General features: G+C 44.0%; 1 protein-coding gene across 3 annotated transcripts in view; it reads left to right on the top strand.

The window, feature by feature from the left end:
* EPRS1 (glutamyl-prolyl-tRNA synthetase 1) overlaps positions 1-21,861 on the top strand; it is a 68,846-nt gene that overhangs the window by 23,020 nt on the left and 23,965 nt on the right. The window contains exons 10-20 of one of the 3 annotated variants that reach the window (XM_054021846.1): positions 421-654; positions 2,738-2,822; positions 3,255-3,314; positions 5,777-5,887; positions 7,638-7,774; positions 9,487-9,694; positions 11,304-11,416; positions 12,463-12,580; positions 12,676-13,056; positions 14,112-14,321; positions 15,854-16,108. In XM_054021846.1, the coding sequence (XP_053877821.1) occupies positions 421-654; positions 2,738-2,822; positions 3,255-3,314; positions 5,777-5,887; positions 7,638-7,774; positions 9,487-9,694; positions 11,304-11,416; positions 12,463-12,580; positions 12,676-13,056; positions 14,112-14,321; positions 15,854-16,108 (1,912 nt within the window). The remainder of the gene's footprint in view (positions 1-420; positions 655-2,737; positions 2,823-3,254; positions 3,315-5,776; positions 5,888-7,637; positions 7,775-9,486; positions 9,695-11,303; positions 11,417-12,462; positions 12,581-12,675; positions 13,057-14,111; positions 14,322-15,853; positions 16,109-21,861) is intronic. The other 2 variants (XM_054021847.1, XM_054021848.1) reach the window with 2 other exon arrangements.

The following is a 21,861-nucleotide window of genomic DNA, read 5'->3' as shown; positions in this document are numbered from 1 at the left end:
TAATCTCTGATTGTTGAAGTTTAAACTATGGCCTGAACATGGATATCTTTTTGATGATACATATCGGTACAAGATGTAGGGGAAATGTAGGTGTTGAAAATTTTTTTCTTGATTTTTTTTTTTTTTTTTTTTTTTTTTTTTTTTAATATTGCGGGATTGAATTATTTGATAGCTTTGCCTTTGCTTATAAAATGTCATTTAATATATTTTAATTTGTTTGGGTCTTTTTTTAATAGAAGAGCTCAGTATCAGATGTGCTGTTTTAACTAATTCTTGACGGAGTTCTGGTGACCATTTTAAGGATTTTTGAGTGATTATAAAATACAGAGTATTTAATTTTATGGATATGGTTTTCAGATGCAGTTAAACTATGTGTATTCTTTTCCTGGCTTATTAATTTCAGCTCTTCTTTCTTTTTAGTGTTTATCCTACATATGACTTTGCCTGCCCCATTGTTGACAGTATTGAAGGTGTCACACATGCATTAAGAACAACAGAATACCATGACAGAGACGAGCAGTTCTACTGGATCATTGAAGCCTTGGGCATAAGGAAGCCATACATCTGGGAGTACAGTCGTCTAAACCTCAACAACACTGTGCTATCTAAAAGAAAGCTCACCTGGTTTGTCAATGAAGGGCTGGTAGATGGATGGTACGTTTGTATACATACAGTTGCTGCTATAGCAGAAATACAATCACACATGTATGCTATTCCTAAAGGAAATCATAGAATGCATGCATCCACTTTTCTTTGGTTAAACAGATACTAACTTTTTTCACCTATAGCTTGCAGGTTCTCTTCTCTTAGCTTTCTTGGCACTTAAATGCCAAGTGTGTAGGCGTCTCAGAAATGTCTACAGCACATTTCCTCTTTTTTTTTCAGTCTTCTATGAAGCAAGCCAAATGGGGGGAGGAGGGGAATTTTGTTGGGGTTTACAAGTTAACCATCATGCTTGTGTTTCCAGGACAAGAAATATACTAGTATTGCCTTGCTCTGCTTCAGTTTCTACTGCTATAAAATCGGGACACTTTTTTTTACCCCTGTAAAGCACACAGGTCAAAATTTTCAAAAAATGGGTACCTAAAGTTAGACTTCTTAATAGAGATTCAGACATTAAAATGCCCTGACTGAGAGAATGTTGAGCACCTTTTTACTTAGTGGGAAGTGCCAAGTCTTCCAAACTTGTTTATTTTAGAGAAGAGACAAATAAGACAGCGGAATAAAATAAATGCATAATGAATGGTACAAAGAAGGTAGATGGGGAACTTTTATTCCCCCTTTCCCATAGAAGTACAGGTGAGCATTCAGTGGACTTGCAAGGTAGCAAAGCTGATAGAAGAAAATACTCTCAGCGTACGATTAGACCTGATCTTGTTGCCACAAGATATCTTTGAGCCTGAGAGGATAACAGGGTTGAAAAAAGGATTAAATAATTATATGGATAACAAGTATATTTAAATGAATAGTAAATAAAATAAAATAAAATAAAAAACTAGCTTTGGAAGGAATAAACCCTCCAGTTTAAATGCATAAACTGTTAGGAGGTAATTTACCTCCTAATGATGGAGGGAGGAAACTTTTTTTTCCTGCGGGGGGGGGAAGGGAGGTGTCAGGTTATCCCATAACTACACACTGCAGGATTATGTCTTCTGAAGCATCTGATGCTAGCCACTGTTGGAGACTGGAGATTGAACTAATAGACATTGGTTTGCTGCTCAAGTATGGCAGTTTCTTTGTATTAACTTACAGATAAAAAGTGATATAGGAGGGCAAAATATTAATATAATATATTAAATATTAAAACTGTAGTACCAGTTGGGTTGGTTCCATTGTTTCCGGTGCCCTTCCAAGCCTAGCACTGTTCAGACCTACGTATTTGAACTTAGGAAAGTGGGTGACAACAAAAGGATCTTAAATAAATCAGGGCTCAGATTGAGCTGGTGCGTGACAGTGTACTAGCACCTTTCCGAAGCTGGTATCTTGTTCTCCAGAATCTGTGAAGAAACAGTTTGTTTTTGGTGTTAACTGATGCAGAGATGTTTGAGTCTGACGAGGGCCTGAGCAGTATCTGAGATCTGAATTGCCCCATTCATCTTGAGTATTTTGAACATCTACACAATATACTGTGAGCAGTGTCTCATTTGGTGCCTCACATGGGCAGAATTTATTTTATGGGGGGAGTTTAGAGTACTACCAGCTCCCCCCCCCCATTTGAAACTTAAATAAGATACAGGAAGAAAACTGGAAGTTCCAAACTTTGGCATAGATGGGGCATAGGAGGGGCAAAGAATGGTTTTAGAGCCAAAGGGAAGGAGGGGGCAGGATAGCACATCTTACTCCCCAATACATAGTATTGACTTGCGATGGGGAGATGTAACTGGTACCTTTTCAATTCTTGATAGATACACCAAGGATTGAATGGATGTGGAAAAGAGCTCCTGTCACTAAGAGGTGGTTTCCCATCCCAAGTTAGTGTTCAGGAATGCTGGTACGTAGCAAGGGAAAGTCTGTATTAGAACTGTCCATAGATAAAGAAGTTTAGTCTCCTGGGCTGTCAGGCTAGCCCCTTTCACCCAGCACTAAATTCACACAAGCAAAATACAAAAGTTTGTTTTCTTGAAACTGTGATTTACACAGATATTAAAAAATCAGTACTTTATCGCCTGTTAACAGAATTAAATGCATAATAGTAGATACTGAATGAACCTCTCAACTTTTTTCCTCTTTCTGGCAGGGATGATCCAAGATTTCCCACTGTGCGTGGTGTGCTGAGAAGAGGCATGACTGTTGAAGGACTAAAACAGTTTATTGCTGCACAGGTGAGTGTTGTCTTTCCCTTCTTCCTCTTATTCTTGGAGTCTGATTGTAAACTTGGAAACAAATGCTTCAACTGAAAGCTCACCATATTTATTGCCACTCTGCCAAGATTTTGTCCTTTTGAAGACTCATTCCTGTCATGGCTTAGGTCCCAGTCCTGCTTCCATATATGCATTTGAGCAGCCCCTTGTGTAAAATTGTATGGGTCTGCAAGATTTTGAGCTTGTAGTGTGTTGAACTCCCATTGATATCAATGGAAGTTTGGATCGAGATTGTGGCAGCAATGGGCCCTTAATGTTTATTTTGTAAGATGAGGATTAAGCTGAAAAATACACATTGTTACTTTTGGTAAACATGCTTAGCATTTGTATTGTGATTCTACAGACATTAAGAATAATATTCAAGATTATTTGTTTGTTAATCTTGCCTTCCAGGGCTCCTCCCGATCTGTTGTCAACATGGAATGGGATAAAATTTGGTCATTTAACAAAAAGGTACATGCTTGTATTAGTTTGATGCCGTTTCTTCTTGGTATCCTCTTCCCTGAGTTATGTAGTGAATCCACTGTTCACTGGAGTGCTCATCATAAAGAGTAGCAATTTTTAAAATATATTGCATCATCTGGCACGTTTTCAGGAAAATGGAATGTCTCCTCCTTCTAACATGGGCTAGCACATATTGACTTGCCAAACCAATATTGAGTTGTTTTACTTAGAACTATGCAGAAAGGTAATGATACTTTTTGTGAATCTGATCTGAAAACTCTGCATTTCATTTTTCTGCTTTCAAGCTGCGAGCTATCTGTAAGAAGGTATTACTTAATGCTTCTTTTGCCTTAGCACATGGCTTACAGTACTGTAAGCATACTTAGCATAAGCCATCGTTATGCAGCTTCATAGCACAATCACATTTGCTTAGGTAATAAGAGCTGCACAAATCCATTTAAAATGCATTATTCCTGTTTTTAAAATGCTGCCCAGTTCTGTTTTGACTTATTTGTCAAAATAGATGGAAACTCTGTTCCAGTCAATTCATGTTGTCCAGTTTTCCTTTCTGGAGTGAAAGTACTGAGGGCTTGTGCATTTCCTGTGCTTGAATGAATATATATATATATTAGGTAGCCCTTTTTGATGTTTCTTAGCAAGTGTCAAATAAGGAATACTGCATCTTAATATGGTTAGTTGCTTCTTGGCAGTGAATGCTTGGACACTATAATAAGGCGAATCATTAGAATGCTGGCTGTATAGCTTGTGTGAATGCCTGTAACTCTTGCATTGGGATTCCTGCTTGTTTTTGCTGAGGCCTTACTGCAGATCTCTTCATTTAAGTAGTATTTGCTTGTCTGGCATGTGTCTTGTATACCTTCCTACCTTTTGTATTTGGTCCATTTGGTGTTATATAAAGGATTATCAATTGGTTCTTTTTGTTGCTGCATAAATACTAATCACTTTTTTGAGTAGTGGATTTTAAAAATATGGGGAGTTGATAATATAATTAAAACAATTTTTTAATTAAGTGTCTTGAAACTCCTGCTCTTTGGGTAGCACCATATTTATCAGCCAAATTCTGTCATCCTCTATCTGTGCAGTTGCATTGGAGTCAATAATATAAATGAGGGCAGAAATTGTTCCTATACATTTCCCAGTTTGATATAAAAGATCTCTGCAGGCAGAGAGCTCTTATTATGCTGTTACATTGTAAAGACAGTCACCTGGGGAAGTATTGTACTGAATTATTAAAACAAAGGGCATGGTTATAACAATGAAAACAAATTATAACCTTAATTGTAAAATTATGTGTATTAGTTATTAAATCATACAGGAGCATATAAGGCCTCTAGATGTTGAGGTACCTTAACAAGCCATTTCCTATTACATCTGTCTGAAACACCTTAAGGGCTTGGCTTCCACATATACTGACTCACTGATAAATGTATGACTTCTGAATCCAAAGCACTCTCATACTTGCTAGTGCCGAGCAATTTGGGTATAAAATAGATTGACAAACTGTTTACTTGTAAAATTGCTGTTTAGTTGTGCATTCCTGTTGCAGTGAAAGGATAAACATAAAAATATTTACTTACACTCATTCAGTTTAGCACCCAACTCACCTGCCAGTTAATCTACCACTGTTTCCTGCTAGCCCTCCACTGCCCCTTGTGTTACTGTATTGTTCTAAGCACCTCCAAATGTTTTATGAAAGTAAGTTTTAAGAGATTCAAGAGGCCCTGTGAAAGGTGGTGCTAGGGGGGTGAAAACAGACTTTATAAAAAAAAAATATAGGGAGAGGTTGTGGTGGTAACTAGTTTGGCAAGAAGACATGATTGTGGGGAACTCATGAGTTTAATATTATGGTATTGCCTTATTATAGTGATCTAATGCTGCTGTATTAAAATGGTGTTTCTTAATATTATAGACCCAACTGGTACTCCTTACACAGGCAAAGCTATCTCCGAGTCTGTGAGAAATGAACATAGGATCAGGGTCTGTGGTAGCTAAAATACGGCATCCAATATGTTGTTTTAAAATGGATTTATCTAGAAAGAAAATGGTCCAGCAGGCAGATTTAGTAGTTCTATACAGAGTACAACTACACCAATATAGCTCTACTGTCTTCCTTCCCAGTGAAGCATTGATTTGAGATCAGGTTTACTTGTAGTATGATAGTACCAGATTTGCAGCTTCTGTTTGCTATCAACAATTTTGCCTGTTTAAATATAGACCTTTTTGTGGAAGGTCTGAAAAATTGCTTAAGGATTGCTCACTTTTGACTATATATTTTTTTGTTTGTCTTCCTTTTATAACTTTCAATGAAAGTAGCATTAAAAGGCAAACGAGTGCAGTAACACAAAGAATACCACTTAATAGTCCTATATTTTCACTTTACTTTGTTTCATGTAATCTTTCGCTCTGACACTGCCCAATAGTCATGATTATCTTCTTTCTATTTCCTTTAGGTCATAGACCCAGTGGCACCTCGGTATACTGCTTTACTGAAGGATGAAGTGGTCACTGTGAACGTTCCTGAAGCCCTAGATGAGATGAAAGAAGTGGCCAAACATCCAAAGGTTGTGCATGTATTTGTAGTCTTTTAATAACTACTGTATGGTACTGATCATGAAGACTGACGCTAGCCATAGGTTAGAGCAATCAACCGGGACCCAGGAGGAGTGTCTAGTGTTACAATTTAGCACTAAAAATATGAGCTCAAGGTAGGGACTTTGACATCTCTGTGCTTTTCATACATTATAAGGCTAGAGGGGACCATTGTGATCTATTCTGACCTCCTATATAATATTTCTCTGAATTAACTTCTATTAGATCATATCTTCTAGAAAGAAAATCTAATTCAGTCTTAATTTAAAAATTGCTAATGGCGTGTCCACCAGGAGATGATCTAGACCATCCCTCGGCCCGCGCCACTTCCCGCAGCCCCCATTGGCCTAGGACGGCGAACCGCGGCCAGTGGGAGCCGCAATTGGCTGAACCTGCGGACATGGCAGGTAAACAAACCAGCCTGGCCCGCTCTGCCAGGGTGCTTACCCTGGCGGGCTGCGTGCCAAACGTTGCCGATCCCTGATCTAGACCAGGGGTGGGCAAACTACGGCCCGCGGGCCGGATCCAGCTTGCAGGATTGCCACCTTTGGCGCTGTGGGCCCCGCGCCACTGCTGGAAGTGGCCAGCACCATGTCCCTGTGGCCCCTGGGTGAGGGGGAACAGAGGGCTCCGTGCGCTGCCCTCGCCTCCAGGCACCACCCCCCGCAGCTCCGATTGGCTGGAAACAGGGAACCGCAGCCAATGGGAGCTTCAGGGGAGGTACCTGCAGGGGAGGGCAGTGCCCGGAGCCCTCTGTTCCCCCTCCGCCAGGGGCCACAGGGACATGATGTTGCCCGCTTCCGGGAGCGGCACGGGGCCAGGACAGGCAGGAAGCCTGTCTTAGCCCCACTGCCACCCCGGAGCTCCACCAGATAAGTGGCAGTGGGCCGGAGCCCGTACCACGAACCCTTCCTGTACCCTGCACCCCAACCCCCTGCCCTGAGCCCCCTCATACATCCCGCACTCCCTCCCGCACCCCAATTCCCTGCCCCAGCCCTACAGTCATGGCCCTGCAGGCAATTTCCCCACCCAGATGTGGCCCTCTGGCCAAAAAGTTTGCCCACCCCTGATCTAGACTCCTAAACTCATTTTGCTTGTGACCAAAGATGGAGCCAGATCTCAGGAGAAGAGAAATTGTTCGCTACCACATTTCAACTCCTCCTTATCTCTGTCCTTGCAGACGGCATGTCTTGGGAAAGGAAGGAATAAAACTCTTGTTGACAGTATTGCAAAACCCAAATTCTAAAAAATCATTATAGGCCCCAAAATATAAAGAGAGTGGATTAAAAATCGGGTGACCTTTTTTTTTTTTTAGACTATATTGCATTTGAGTTATGTTGTTTGACTTTGGAGCTTTCAGGATGCATTGGGGTTACATTTTCAAGCTTTTCTTTGCAACCCCAGAGGTTAGAAACTCATTTTATTAATAAAAGCCAAGATTCTCCTGCAGTCATATGACTCTGGGAGTTGGGGATTTAAGAAAAGCATGAAATATCGTGAGTTGTGTAAAAGTGGCAACACTGCTCAGACCCATCCCTCCTTTTGCCCTATGGAGAGAACTTCTCCCTGTTCTAGTTATCATGATTCTCTTTTAGTATATGATATGTATTGTAATTCCTTTTCTGAATACACTCATATAGAGCAGTGTGTCAGGACTCAGCTCTGTTAGCTAAGCTAGTCAACTTGTATGATAACCAACTTTTAATTTTTCTTAATACACAGAATGCTGATGTTGGCTTGAAGCCTGTGTGGTACAGTTCCAAAGTGCTGATTGACGGTGCAGATGCAGAGACTTTGACTGAGGGAGAGACTGTTACATTCATAAATTGGGGCAACATTATCATCACTAAAATACACAGGTAACAAGTATAAGGTAGTTCCAAGTTAGAGGTTTCTGCACCTCAGATTTTTATTGACAAGAATAGCCTTCTTGCATCTTGAAATATTAAAAAATAGCACAGATAATCGTTTTTAAATGGATCACAAAGCTGCCTGATTAATAAATAGTACATCTTACTGTAGTTCTGGGTCTGAAATCACCAGTGTGGTCAGATATTGCATAAAAATTCTTCTTATTCAATTTACTGAAGCACTTCTGTAGATGTTACCGGCTGTTGGTCCTTACAATAGGAAGTTTAAAAAAAAAAAAAAAAAAAAAAAAAAGCCCATGTCACCTTATAACAGCCTGCAAATCTGCTCTGTCACTGATACTTGGTATAAGAGCTCTTATCCTAAAAGTGAACGTATGCTCTTGCAGATTGAAAAACAAAATCTGTTTGGGTATTTAAATTACAAGGTTGCCCCCCCCCCCCCCCCAAAAAAAAAAAAAAAAAGTGAAATTAGAATGTGATGTAACTAACTTCAAAATTGTTGTGCTGGAAGTTTAGAAAGATGTAAGGCTTTTTTCTATGCCCTGTACAACATTTTGCTATTTATTTTTAATGAATTAAAACAATGGAAATACTTCAGAAATGCTGCCTGTGTGGTGGTTTTTCCAAAGCTTTGACTGGTCTGATGGTAGTGGGTTATCAGAAATGATTACTGTTAGTTTAACTAACCTGGGGGGAGGGATAGCTCAGCAGTTTGAGCATTGGCCTGCTAAACCCAGGGTTATGAGTTCAATCCTTGAGGGGGCCACTTAGGGATCTGGGGCAAAATCAGTATTTGGTCCTGCTAGTGAAGGCAGGGGGCTGGACTCAATGACCTTTCAAGGTCCCTTCCAATTCTAGGAGATAGGATATCTCCATTAATTTATTTATTTATTATTTTTTATTTTCTACGTATAACCTCTTGATCTATAGTATAGAGAGGTATTAAAAAGTATCCCAAGACTCTGCTTGATGGCAACAATATACCAATCACAGATGTAAATCTAAAGTACATCTATCCTAGTATAGAGAGAGACTTCATCTGCTTATCCCCTTTGCTATCTCGTCATAGCAAAGTACTGATTCAGAAGTTACCAGAATAATTAATTTGCTATTTTTTTCACATAAATCCTAATCTGATCCAAAATATTTTACTTGGAATAAAAGTGAATTGGGGGGGGTGGGGAACAGATTAGCCTTTTGAATATGGCCTGTAGTGATAAGAGAATGTTCTTTTCTAAGTCATTAATGTGTTTCTCAGTTTTTTAATCAAGAGAGCCTTTCAGACTCACGTGAATAGTGCAGATTGATACCTAACAATGAGATTCTCTCCCATTTAGTTTCAGAAGAAAAGGCATTTTAAAAATAAATTGAAATGCATGATGACTGTAAATTAATCAGTCACATACTTGACCGCTAGTAAGGTTTTTTTAAAACAAAAATATCTTGTACGAGAATCTGTACTAGATCTTTTTTGTATCTGTTCCTGGAGAGTTCTGATGGCTAGTGAGTTACAGAACTCTGTCCTAGAAAATATATTCTTTCTAGTTCATGCACAATACATTCTAAGACTATTTTTTGTCATGAGCCTTTTTGATCAACAATTTCCATATTTTTGATATTGTCTTAAGAGAAATTCAAATATATACCATAATTGTTGTGTAAAAATGTGGTTTCATCACATTTTTCTGATTCTTCTGTAGAAACTCAAGCAGGAAAATTGTGTCCATTGATGCCAAGCTGAACATGGAGAACAAGGACTACAAAAAAACCACTAAGATCACTTGGCTTGCAGAGACCCCACTTGCGCCTCTCATTCCAGCTGTCTGTGTTAACTATGACCATCTAATCACCAAACCTGTCCTAGGTAAAGATGAAGATTTCAAGCAATATGTCAACCGAAATAGTAAGGTAACTCATGTATTACCCTCTTCATCTACACGGCTTTTGCTTACTTTTTCTCCTTACCATCAGCACCAGTTTTGGTTTTTTTTTTAAAAGGTGTTCGGCTCTCTTTTCCCAAGTGTTCAAGTTGCATTTCAAAGCAGTTTGAGTAGTTCAACTTAAGCTAGATTCCATCTATCTATATTATAAATGTAGATATGCTCTTCTGAGCTATAAAAATGTCTGTGGGGTCAGATCTTCAGTGAAGGTAAGTCCATTTATGTTATCTGAGGATCTGGCTCATGGTTGGCATTTTGATATTAGTGAAGTCTTTACACGTTGCACTGTTTTGAAATAGATAAGCTTTTTATGTTGCACAACAAATTGGAAGTTAACGGAAGCTGCAACCTGATAGGAGATCGGTGTGTTTAGCAGAGGTTCATTGTCTAGTATAGTGGTTTTCAACCTCCCCACTCCCTCCAGTTGCAGACCTCAAAAAATTTTTTGGCTGGAGGAACAGACCCTTTGGAAATCTTAGACATAGTCTGTGGACCCTCAGGGGTCCACAGACCACAAGTTGAAAACTACTGGTCTAGCAAACAGAATAAACCATTACAGTTGAAGTTGTATAGTTTTTAGGAAGACTTTGCTTCATTGGCTCTTTTGATAAAACTTGTTACATTTTCTTTTTGTCACAGAAAGGGTTTATAGTTGAGGTCACTGGGTTTTGTATCTCACTATCTCTGTGCAAGACACTTTAAACCAGTGGTTCTCAAAGTTTTGTACTTGTGACCCCTTTCACACAGAGAGTCTCTGAGTGCGACCCCCCCCCCTTATAAATGAAAAACACTTTAATATATTTAACACCGTTATAAATGCTGGAGGCGAAGCGGGGTTCGGGGTAGAGGCTGACAGCTCGCGACCCCCCCCCACTTAAGAACCTTGCGACCCCCGAGGGGTCCTGACTCCCGTTTGAGAACCCCTGTTTTAAACTATGTGGCACTGTTCTGTGGAGTTTCTTCCAGTTGTCACTTTTTCTTCCAACCCTGTGTCCCTGGATGATACTATGGGATCTAAACTGAGGCTCTTCAGTAAGAGAGGGAATGCATAGACACTCTGAGTTGGGTCTGTTGATGACAGTAGCAGAAAAGTAATGTGTGAAGGAATGTTTTGAGACAGTATTTTGTTCACATTCTTATTGCATAGTTAACTGATTTTTTTTGTTTTCATGCTTCAGGAGAGGGGAAAAATCTTTAAATATATTCCAGTAATTGTTCCTATTTGTTTTTCTACCTCAAGAAGACTGAGGTGTTTTGTTTTTGTTTTTGTTAAATCATAAGAACTAAATACTGTATTAACTTTTCTCAGTATAACTTACACTGACTTCCCACCATATGTATGACTCTTTAGCCTGCTGGCACTGATGGTTTGGAAGCTCTCTTTCACCCTAGCATATTCTCAGGCTAGCACATCTACTTGAGAGCATCTTATCCATTGGCATTGGGATTAATTGACACTTCAGCAGTTGTGAATTTGGAACATCTCTGGAATCCTTCAATGCAGCTACAATAATTCTTAGCATTATTTTAAACAATGCTCATAAGAAATGGTCTTAATTTGCTTTTAACTGTTACAGCAAGAAGAACTGATGTTAGGTGATCCTTGCCTTAAGGAGTTGAAAAAAGGAGACATTATACAACTTCAGAGAAGAGGATTTTTTATTTGTGATCAACCCTATGAACCAGTTAGGTAAGCAGCTTTGTAAATAAACTCCATATATAGTCTAAGAATTGCCATTATAGATCTGTAACATCTGTTTCAATGCATTTTTGTTTTTAATATATTCACACACAAATATTGAAGTCCCTAAGGAAGAAACTTATTTTTTTCTTGACCAGCAAAAATAAAAAACATTCTAATATACACACAAATTTCTACATCTTGCATTGTGCTAGGTATAACAGTTGCACAACTATGGCACTATATACAAATGTTAAATATAGTTTAAAAAAAAATTTTAATTTCATTTTAGGCCTGCGTTTATGTTAAGCCTTCATGTATACGCTCACGGTCATCCAGGTGACATTTTCGATGAGCACAAGGAAACTCTGAAATAATGAGGGAGTCAGTTTTCCTTGTATTCATTATGAATATGTAAATCAAGAATCCCAGAGATGGAATAAAATAGGTGATTGCCTGATTAGAGAAAAGCATGTTTATATTAGGTATATACCTAATTGAGTGAAACACTGAATAGTTTTTCATCATCAGTGTATATAAGATTCCTTTACAATCCCATCCACTATCAAACACTTGATTTGTTTCCCATCTACAGAATATGCTGGCTGCAAAACCTAAAGGTCTTTAGAATGCGCTGTAAAAAAATCCAGATGGCCAAATCTGGATTTTTATGCAGAAGAGATGGGAAAGCTGCATTCAGCTGCTATTTCAACTAAATGAGATGAGAATTAGAGCCCGGAAGAGAGGGAGCTGTGAGATGGAGAAATTGTGAGAGAAATAAGCATCCATTACAGTGCACTGATCAATACAGAATGTGAACTGACAACATTAAGTAGTTGCAATCAGAAATGCTATTGCTTTTGCAGTAGAGTGTTTAATGAGAGTGTAGGTTGAGAAGTGGTTTTGAATATCTTTTCTCTCTTTTCCCCCCTCACTTTTCCCCCCCAAACAAGTGTTTGGTAGGCCTGCTGCTTGTAGTCTTTCCTATTGTCGCAGTGGCCCTAGTGTATAATGATAGTGTATAAAACATCCGTTCTTTTAATCATTTTCTGTAGCCCATACAGCTGTAAAGAAGCCCCATGCGTTTTGATTTATATCCCTGATGGGCACACAAAGGAAATGCCAACATCTGGCTCAAAAGAGAAGACGAAAGCAGAAACTGCAAAGAAAGAGGTAAATAAGGCTTTTAGGAAAGGTTTTCATAAATAACATTACTATTAAAAAAAATTTTTAAAGGAAACACTGAGAACTTGCTTCTGTTTTCAAAGGCTAGTTCAACTTCAAAGGGAAAGTCTGTTCCACTTGTTGCTGATACCTGTATTCCAGCCTCTGCTCCATCTGAGGACCCCCTGGTCTTTTACAACAGAGTGTCTGCTCAGGGTGATGTAGTTCGTGATTTGAAAGGTAAAAAGGCTGCAAAGGAAGATATTGACACAGCTGTGAAACAGCTATTGGCCTTGAAGGTGGAATACAAGGAGAAGACAGGCCAGGAGTATAAGCCTGGAAATCCTCCTGCAGCAGCTGTAGCAGTACCAAATGTTTCTTCGACACCTCAGACCTCCAGCAATCTGGACAGCACAGCTCTTTATCATAAAGTAGCTGAGCAAGGGGAGGTGGTCAGAAAACTGAAAGCTGAGAAAGCCTCTAAGGTAAGGTGTTTTGTTTTTGTTTTTTTAAGAAACTAGTTAAGAGACCAGTATTTCATGAATATTTGTATAGTTTAATGTGCTTTCCCAGGATGTAAGTGAACCTATGTTTTCCTCCCTTGCTTTCATTAAGTTCACTTGGGTTGGGTTTCTCTAAGACCTTTCTTCTCAAGTGTTGTTCTCCAAGTAGCACTGATATGATTAATTCTGTCCCAATAATATTTATGAGGAATGTTAATTAGGTCCCTTAGATGTGAGCAGAACTGTTACATTTTCCAGATTTTTGTTGTTCTCAGAAACTGGCCCAAACAAGTCTTCCCACCCAAACCAAATACGGAATGTCAAACTGGTCCCTGGCAAAAGTTTTCAATCATAGTCTGTTTCCCTTTTTCTCCACAACATTTTTCAAAAGAAGTGATTGAATTAGGTCAACCATTTGGAATCTAACCGTTCAAGAAGGAGTTTCCCTGCTTAAAATTGTTCATAAATAAATGTAAAAATTGTCAAGTACTTGCTGATTTTCTCTCTTGACTGCAGTTTTTGGTGAGTATATGGAACTATTTTGAACAACAGCAAAGCCGATCACAAAAAGAAGAAAAACTTTTGACATTTCCTGCTTAATGATTAAATATTTTGGCAATTAGGCTTTCTTTGTGGCATTACAGAATCTGAATGAAGGCATATATCTACATATTGTAGCTTTAGTGGTACTGTATTGTAGCGGACTGTTGCAAATGTACAAAGCAAAGTATTTCTAATAGGCATTCGTTTGCCTAGCATAGTGGAGCTCTGGTCCATGACTGGGGTTCCTAAGTTCTACAACAATACAAATAAATAATATCTGAGGGTTTACTTTCAAAGGTAAATGTTTTCTTTACCAGATCTACTCAAGTTGTGGTAAACTAATAGTAATAAATAGCCTATGAATATACAATACCCAAGGTTTTGTAAACTTGGTATTACTTTTTATAAAAAAGGCTCTGTTGTTCAGTACAACTTATCTTATTCTTTCTGTCTTTCTACAACTTTCTTTTTCCCCCTCTCTCTTCCTGCTTCAGGATCAGATAGGTGCTGCTGTGAAAGTGCTTCTAACGCTAAAAGCAGACTATAAACAACAGACAGGCCAGGAATACCAACCTGGAAACCCACCTGTTGTGCTCATTCCTTCTCCTGTTCCTACTTGTCCAATAGACAGCAAATTTCTATACAGTAAAGTAGCTGAACAAGGCGAAGTGGTTCGCAGACTTAAATCAGAGAAAGCTTCAAAGGTATAATGACATTGAATACTTAGTTTCAGAGTAACAGCCGTGTTAGTCTGTATCCGCAAAAAGAAGAACAGGAGTACTTGTGGCACCTTAGAGACTAACAAATTTATTAGAGCATAAGCTTTCGTGGACTACAGCCCACTTCTTCGGATGCATATAGAATGGAACATATAATGAGGAGATATATATACACACATACAGAGAGCATAAACTGGTAAGACAACTCCCACCTGTTTATGCTCTCTGTATGTGTGTGTATATATATCTCCTCATTATATGTTCCATTCTATATGCATCCGAAGAAGTGGGCTGTAGTCCACGAAAGCTTATGCTCTATTGAATACTTAAAGGCTTATTAATGGAAAGAGAGACGTTCAACTTAGTTTAAGCCCACTGTAGGTTTTGTAAAACTTGCTTCTGTTCCCATTAGGTTCTGTATTTTTATTATTATTTTTTTTAATTTCAATTAGGTTATCTTTAATTCTCCTAAATTGTTTTATTTGGCTTCACAACAGTCTTGTGCTAGTGCATGAGAACCAGAAAGGGAAACTAACCAGTTTTTTATTGTGCAAGCTGAATGAACTACATAGACATAAATGATGAAAAGCAAGCTGTAGCTTTTCAACTAATCTAGAGTGGGGTGAATAACAGAAATTTGTTTTGACAGTCCCCATTTAATATTTTTCAATTCATAATCTAACCTACTTGACACCCAATCCTGCAATGTACTGAACGTGGTTGGACTGCTATGCCCACCTGGGGCCAAGTTGACTTCACTGGGGAGTCATGAATGTGTGAATGCTGTATGATTGGATCCTTGGTGCAGGGCTGGCTCCAGGGTTTTGGCCGCCCCAAGCAGCCAAACAAAAAAAAACAAAAAATCCGCGATCGTGATCTGCGGTGGCAATTTGGCGGGAGGTCCTTTGCTCCGAGCGGGAGTGAGGGACCATCTGCCGAATTGCCGCCGAACAGCTGGACATGCCGCCCCTCTCCGAAGTGGCTGCCCCAAGCACCTTCTTGGTAAGCTGGTGCCTGGAGCTGGCCCTGCCTTGGTGTGTGACTTGTTGCAGTAGGTCTGACAAACAAAGTAAAATTACAAAGAGCTCACTTTTGGCCAAATCCTACTCCTCTTATTAAAGACTTGTTCGTTCCTGGGATCTGCTTGCGAGAGTCAGGCAAACAGAATTTGGCCCTAAGGTAGTGCATTACAGCAGTTATTGTAGTGCAGGGGTTCTCAGACTGGGGGTCGGGACCCCTCTGGGGGTCAAGAGGTTATTACATGGGGGGGTCAGCCTCCACCCCAAACCCTGCTTTGCCTCCAGCATTTATAATGGTGTTTAAATATATTAAAAAGTGTTTAATTGATAAGAGGCGGGGAGGTGGTGTCGCACTCAGAGGCTTGCTATGTGAAAGGGGTCACCAGTACAAAAGTTTGAGAACCACTGTTGTAGTTCTACTTTAGTTAAGATTGTGTTATCTTTTCCATTATTTTTTTTCTACCTTTACATATATCTTGTATTCTCTTCTTGCTTCAGGATCAAATAGATGCTGCTGTGAAAGTGCTTTTAACACTAAAGGCAGAATATAAACAAAAGACCGGTCAAGAATACAAACCTGGAAATCCACCTACAGCTCCTCCTTTTACATACTCTTCTGCTGCTACTCTTCCTTCTCCTGTATCCTGCAATAATTTGACACCCTCTAGCTCAATAGACAGCAAAACTCTTTATGATAATGTAGCAGAACAAGGGGAGGTGGTTCGCAGACTCAAAGCAGAGAAAGCTTCAAAGGTATAATAGTGGTAAATATAGAGTTTCTTCAGTTTTAACTCTTCCACATTTTAACACTGGGTGGAAGTCTTCTACCAAGTAACCCTGAACTAATTCTCCTAAATTATTGTTCTTCTTCGAGTGCTTGCTCATATCCATTCCATTAGGTGTGTGCGCGCCGCGTGCACGATCGTCGGAAGATTTTCTACCCTAGCAACACCGGCGGGTCGGCTGTGGAGCCCCCTAGAGTGGCGCCTTCATGGCGCTGAATATATACCCCAGCCGACCCGGCGCCCCCTCAGTTCCTTCTTACCGCCCCTGACGGTCGTTGGAACTGTGGAGCGCGGCATAGCTGTCCTCCACTCTCCCTAGCTTAGTTAGTTATTCGCAGTTGTAGTTATAGTTATAGTTCTAGTGTTTGTAGTTAAATAGTTAAATAGTTTTAAAGTTGTTATAGTTGTTATAGTAGTCCAGGGGACTAAGGGGGTCGTCTCCCCCTTTCTCCCCCGGCCGCGGGCCCGGGCTCATGCCCAAAGCTCCCGGCTTCAAGCAGTGCGCCTCCTGCGCTAAGCCTATGCCCACGAGCGACCCGCACGACTCCTGTCTGAAGTGCCTGGGAGAGTCCCACCAAACAGATAAGTGCAAGATCTGTAAGGCCTTCAGACCAAGGACCAAGAAAGAGCGGGACTTTCGGCTCCGGCAACTCCTGATGGAGGCGGCACTTAGTCCGGACACTCCCTCTACGAGCCAAGCCACGGCACCTAGCGCCTCGGTGCGCAGTGCCCCAGCAGCACCGGCAATGCCGACCGCGCGGGTGGTGTCGGACAAGCCTCCCCGGCACCGGACCTCGTCGGCACCGCAGCAAGTACCTCGACGCCGGTCATTATCCCCGGGGCATAAAAAAGCCCATAAGACGGGGACCTCCGTGCTGAAGGCGCCGGCTCCCCCAGTGCCGGGGGTAGAGCCGAATCCGCCGGTGGAGCACCGGAAACAGGTGCCTCCAGCACTGTCGACTCCGGCACCGAGGCCGTTGAGTCCGGTGCAGATAGCGTCTCCACCGAGACCGGAGCTAATACAACTCCCGTCGACTCCGGAGACCTTCGTGGCGGCGAGAGACTTGATAGCTCTCACAGAGCCGGCACCGCCTCAACCACTGGCACCGACGGCACCGTTGACTCGCCCGGTCCAGTCAAGGGGGAAACCTGCCCTGATGCGCCCTCCATCACAAGGGCTGGAACCTCGGCACCGGTCCAGGTCCCGAAGCAGGTCCCCACGCCGCTCGCAGTCCCGGCACCGAATATCACCTCGGCACCGGTCGTACTCGTGGCCAAGATCTTCGTCGCGGCACCGCTCTACGTCTCGGCACCGCTATGATCGTCGGCACCGATCAACGTCGAGACGTAGTTCTCGGCACCGCTACGGTCGACGCTCGACGTCGAGAGGCCGCTCCCGGCACCGGGCATACTCCAGGTCCTCGTCGAGGTCCAGATCCGGCTCCCGACACCGACGAGATCATCGGCACCGATCGCGGTCCAGGCACCGTTCGCCGGCACCGCGCAGAGATAGATCATCTCCGGACCGGCACCGTGCGGCACCGCAGCCCACGGGAATCGTCTCGTCTCTCTCGGCACCGCCATGGCCATCAAGATCGGTGTCTCGCTCCTCGGAGGACCTGTCGAGATCGGCATACCCCCCTCAAGGGCAAGCCGAGGAACGGAACTTGGGCCATTGGCAGGAGATGGCAGAGGACCACTCTCATGGCCCATCTCACTGGTCGTTTTGGACCCCGTGGGCGTACCACCAGGAGCAAGGGGCTCCAATACCATCGACCTCTCGCTCGGGTCACTCAGTTAGAAGGGTCCCGGAATCCACCATCTCTCGGCCTCCGCCAGGGGGCATGGAGGCTTCCGTGTCCACGCCACCCAACACCATAGTTCCAAGTACAGGTGATGCTCCGGCCCAGGAGCAGGGGGATCAGGACCCTTCATTGGATCCAGTACCACCGGAGGCATCTTCCTCTTCCTCTCCGGATGAGGCAGTGGCGGGCACGTCATGTACAGGTCCCCCTCCGATAGATCTTCGGGCTCACCAGGATCTCCTGCGTAGGATGGCCCGTAATATGGACCTGCAGGCGGAGGAGATAGTGGAAGTGCAGGACCCTATCGTTAACATCCTCGGAGCGGATGCCCCATCGAGGGTGGCGTTACCCCTGATCCGCACGATACAAACCAATGCGGATACGATATGGCAAACTCCTGCCTCTATCCCACCCACAGCGAGAGGGGTGGAAAGGAAATACTTTGTCCCGTCTAAGGACTATGGGTACTTGTACACCCACCCCCAACCGTGTTCACTGGTGGTGGCATCAGTGAACGCAAGAGAGCGCCACGGTCAGCAGGCTGCAGCGCCTAAATCAAAGGAGGCTAAGCGGCTCGATTTGTTTGGCCGTAAGGTTTACTCAGCTGGAGGGCTGCAACTTAGAGCGGCGAACCAGCAGGCGCTCCTGAGCCGCTACAACTTCAACTCCTGGAACTCTATGGGGAAGTTTAAGGAGTTGATTCCCCAAGAGTCCAGGGAGGAGTTTGGAGCCATGGTAGAGGAGGGTAAGAAGGTGGCTCGGACCTCCTTGCAAGCCTCCTTGGACATAGCGGACTCGGCTGCGAGGACCATGGCTTCGGGTATCGCTATGCGGAGGATCTCCTGGCTTCAGGTTTCGGGGTTGCCCCCGGAGCTGCAGCAAACCCTACAGGATCTGCCCTTTGAGGGACATGGATTGTTCTCGGACAAGACGGACTCTCGCCTGCAGAGCCTCAAGGACTCGAGAACAATCATGCGCTCCCTGGGGATGCATGTTGTGGGCCCTCAGCGCAGACCATTTAGGCCGCAGCCTCAGCGCTTCTACCCCCCCCCCCCCCGCCTCGTCAGAGACAGGACTCGACCCGGAGGCGAGGGCGAGGTGGTAGAAGAAGGTGGACCGGCCCTCAACCCGGCCAGAACCAGGGGCCACCTAGACCACCTTCAGGCCCCAGGCAGAACTTTTGAAGGTGCGGTCGAGGACGGCGCCCCAGTCATCCCCCAGGATCCAGCCCCCTCCTTCCGGGATCGCCTCTCCCACTTCCACCGTGCTTGGTCCCTTATAACTTCGGACCGCTGGGTCCTCCGCACGGTGGAGAAGGGATACGCTATCCAGTTTTCTTCTATCCCCCCCTCCCACCCCCCTTCCCCGTCCCTCTTCAGGGACCCTTCTCACGAGCAACTTCTTATACAGGAGGTTTCTACGCTCCTGGCCATGGGGGCCATAGAGGAGGTTCCGATAGAGTTAAGGGGCAGGGGATTTTATTCCCATTACTTCCTGATCCCCAAGTCCAAAGGAGGTCTGCGGCCCATCTTGGACTTGCGCGGACTCAACAAATTCGTAGTAAAGTTGAAGTTCCGCATGGTCTCTTTGGGGGCCATTATCCCTTCCCTCGATCCTGGAGACTGGTTCGCCGCCCTCGACATGAAAGACGCATACTTTCACATCTCAATTTACCCACCTCACAGACGCTTCCTGCGATTCGTGGTAAACACGGTGCACTACCAATTTGCAGTCCTTCCTTTCGGCCTATCCTCGGCCCCAAGAGTGTTCACGAAATGTATGGCTGTCGTGGCAGCGTACCTTCGTCGGCAGGAGATACAGGTGTTCCCGTACCTAGACGACTGGCTGGTACGCGGTCGCACCAAAGAGCAAGTTCAAGCTCACGTCCACAGAATAGTGCACACATTCAACGAGTTGGGCATCCTACTCAACAAGGACAAATCCACTCTAGAACCTACCCAGAGAATAGATTTCATCGGCGCAGTTCTAGACTCCAGACGTGCACAAGCCATCCTGCCAGACAACCGCTTTGGCACCATCACGAGCCTCATTCAAGGGCTACAGGCCTTCCCAACTACCACGGTGAGGTCGTGCCTTACCCTGCTGGGTCACATGGCTTCCTGCACGTACGTAACCAGGCATGCCAGACTTCGGCTTCGCCCACTCCAGACCTGGGTGTCATCAATATACCGTCCACATCGGGACAGCCTGAACATGGTGGTCACGGTCCCGAACTCGGTCCTGACCTCCCTCACCTGGTGGCTAGATCACAATGTGGTCTGCGAAGGGATGCCATTTCACGCCCCACAACCCTCTCTGCATCTGGTCACAGACACTTCATCTCTGGGTTGGGGCGCCCATCTCAACGAACACCATACCCAGGGCCTGTGGACTGCACCCCAGTTAGCCCTGCACATCAATGTTCGGGAACTGATGGCGGTGCGCCTGGCGTGCCAGGCATTTCTCAATCAACTACGTGGCCGTTGTGTGTTAGTTCTCATCGACAACACCACGGCCATGTTTTACAACAACAAGCAAGGAGGAGCACGTTCGTCAATTCTATGCCAAGAGGCCATTCGCCTGTGGGACTTCTGCATCGCCCACTCAATCCATCTCACGGCATTGTTCCTCCCTGGAGTCCAGAACACTCTAGCGGACCGACTCAGCAGGTCCTTCCAGACGCACGAGTGGTCTATCCGTCCGGACGTCATACATTCCATCTTCCAGAAGTGGGGGTTTCCCCAGATAGACCTGTTTGCATCGCGAGACAACAGGAAGTGCCACGTGTTCTGCTCCCTACAAGGTCGAGCTCCGGGCTCCCTCTCGGATGCATTTCTCCTTCCCTGGAAAGACCACCTGTTTTATGCCTTCCCTCCGTTTCCTCTGGTCCACAAGGTACTGCTCAAATTGCGCAGAGACCAGGCACAGGTAATTCTGATCGCTCCAGCGTGGCCGAGACAACATTGGTATACCACACTGTTGGAACTCTCGGTTCAGACACCGATCCCGCTTCCATTATGTCCAGATCTCATCTCTCAGGACCACGGCCGGCTGCGTCACCCCGACCTGCAATCACTCCACCTCACAGCGTGGCTGCTCCATGGTTCACCCAGGCAGAGCGGCAATGCTCGCACTCTGTCCGACAGATTCTGCTGAGCAGTAGGAAGCCCTCAACACGAGCCACGTATTTGGCCAAGTGGAAGCGGTTCTCCTGTTGGTGCGAACAACGAGCCACGTCCCCGTTACAGGCACCTATTCCTCTCATATTGGAATATCTCCTCTCCCTAAAACAGCAAGGGTTGGCGATATCTTCAATTAGAGTTCACCTGGCCGCTATATCAGCCTTTCACCCAGGGGAACTCACGTCCTCGGTATTCTCTAACCCGATGGTCGTTAGATTCCTCAAGGGCTTAGACCGGACGTACCCACAACAGCGTCATCCCGTCCCGACGTGGGACCTCAATCTGGTTCTCTCCAAACTCACAGGTCCTCCATTCGAACCACTAGCCACCTGTTCACTTTTGTACCTATCCTGGAAGACAGCCTTCCTCGTAGCCATCACCTCAGCAAGGCGCGTTTCTGAACTCAGGGCGCTTACATCCGAGCCCCCTTATACAGTTTTCCATAAGGATAAAGTGCAGCTTCGTCCACATCCTGCCTTTCTCCCTAAGGTGGTTTCTCCATTTCATATCAACCAGGACATATTTCTTCCGGTTTTTCACCCTAAACCACATGCTACTCGCCAGGATCAACCTTTGCATTCCCTGGACGTACGCAGGGCCCTGGCCTTCTATATTGACCGCACAAAGCACTTTAGAAAGACGACGCAACTCTTCGTTGCAGTGGCCGACCGAATGAAAGGCTCACCGGTCTCCTCACAACGCCTATCCTCCTGGATTACGTCTTGCATCCGGAC

Source organism: Malaclemys terrapin, chromosome 3 (genome assembly GCF_027887155.1).
Source record: "Malaclemys terrapin pileata isolate rMalTer1 chromosome 3, rMalTer1.hap1, whole genome shotgun sequence".
NCBI lineage: Eukaryota > Metazoa > Chordata > Testudines > Emydidae > Malaclemys > Malaclemys terrapin.
Note: the sequence above shows the minus strand (reverse complement) of the source record. Positions and strands in the feature narration are given on the sequence as shown.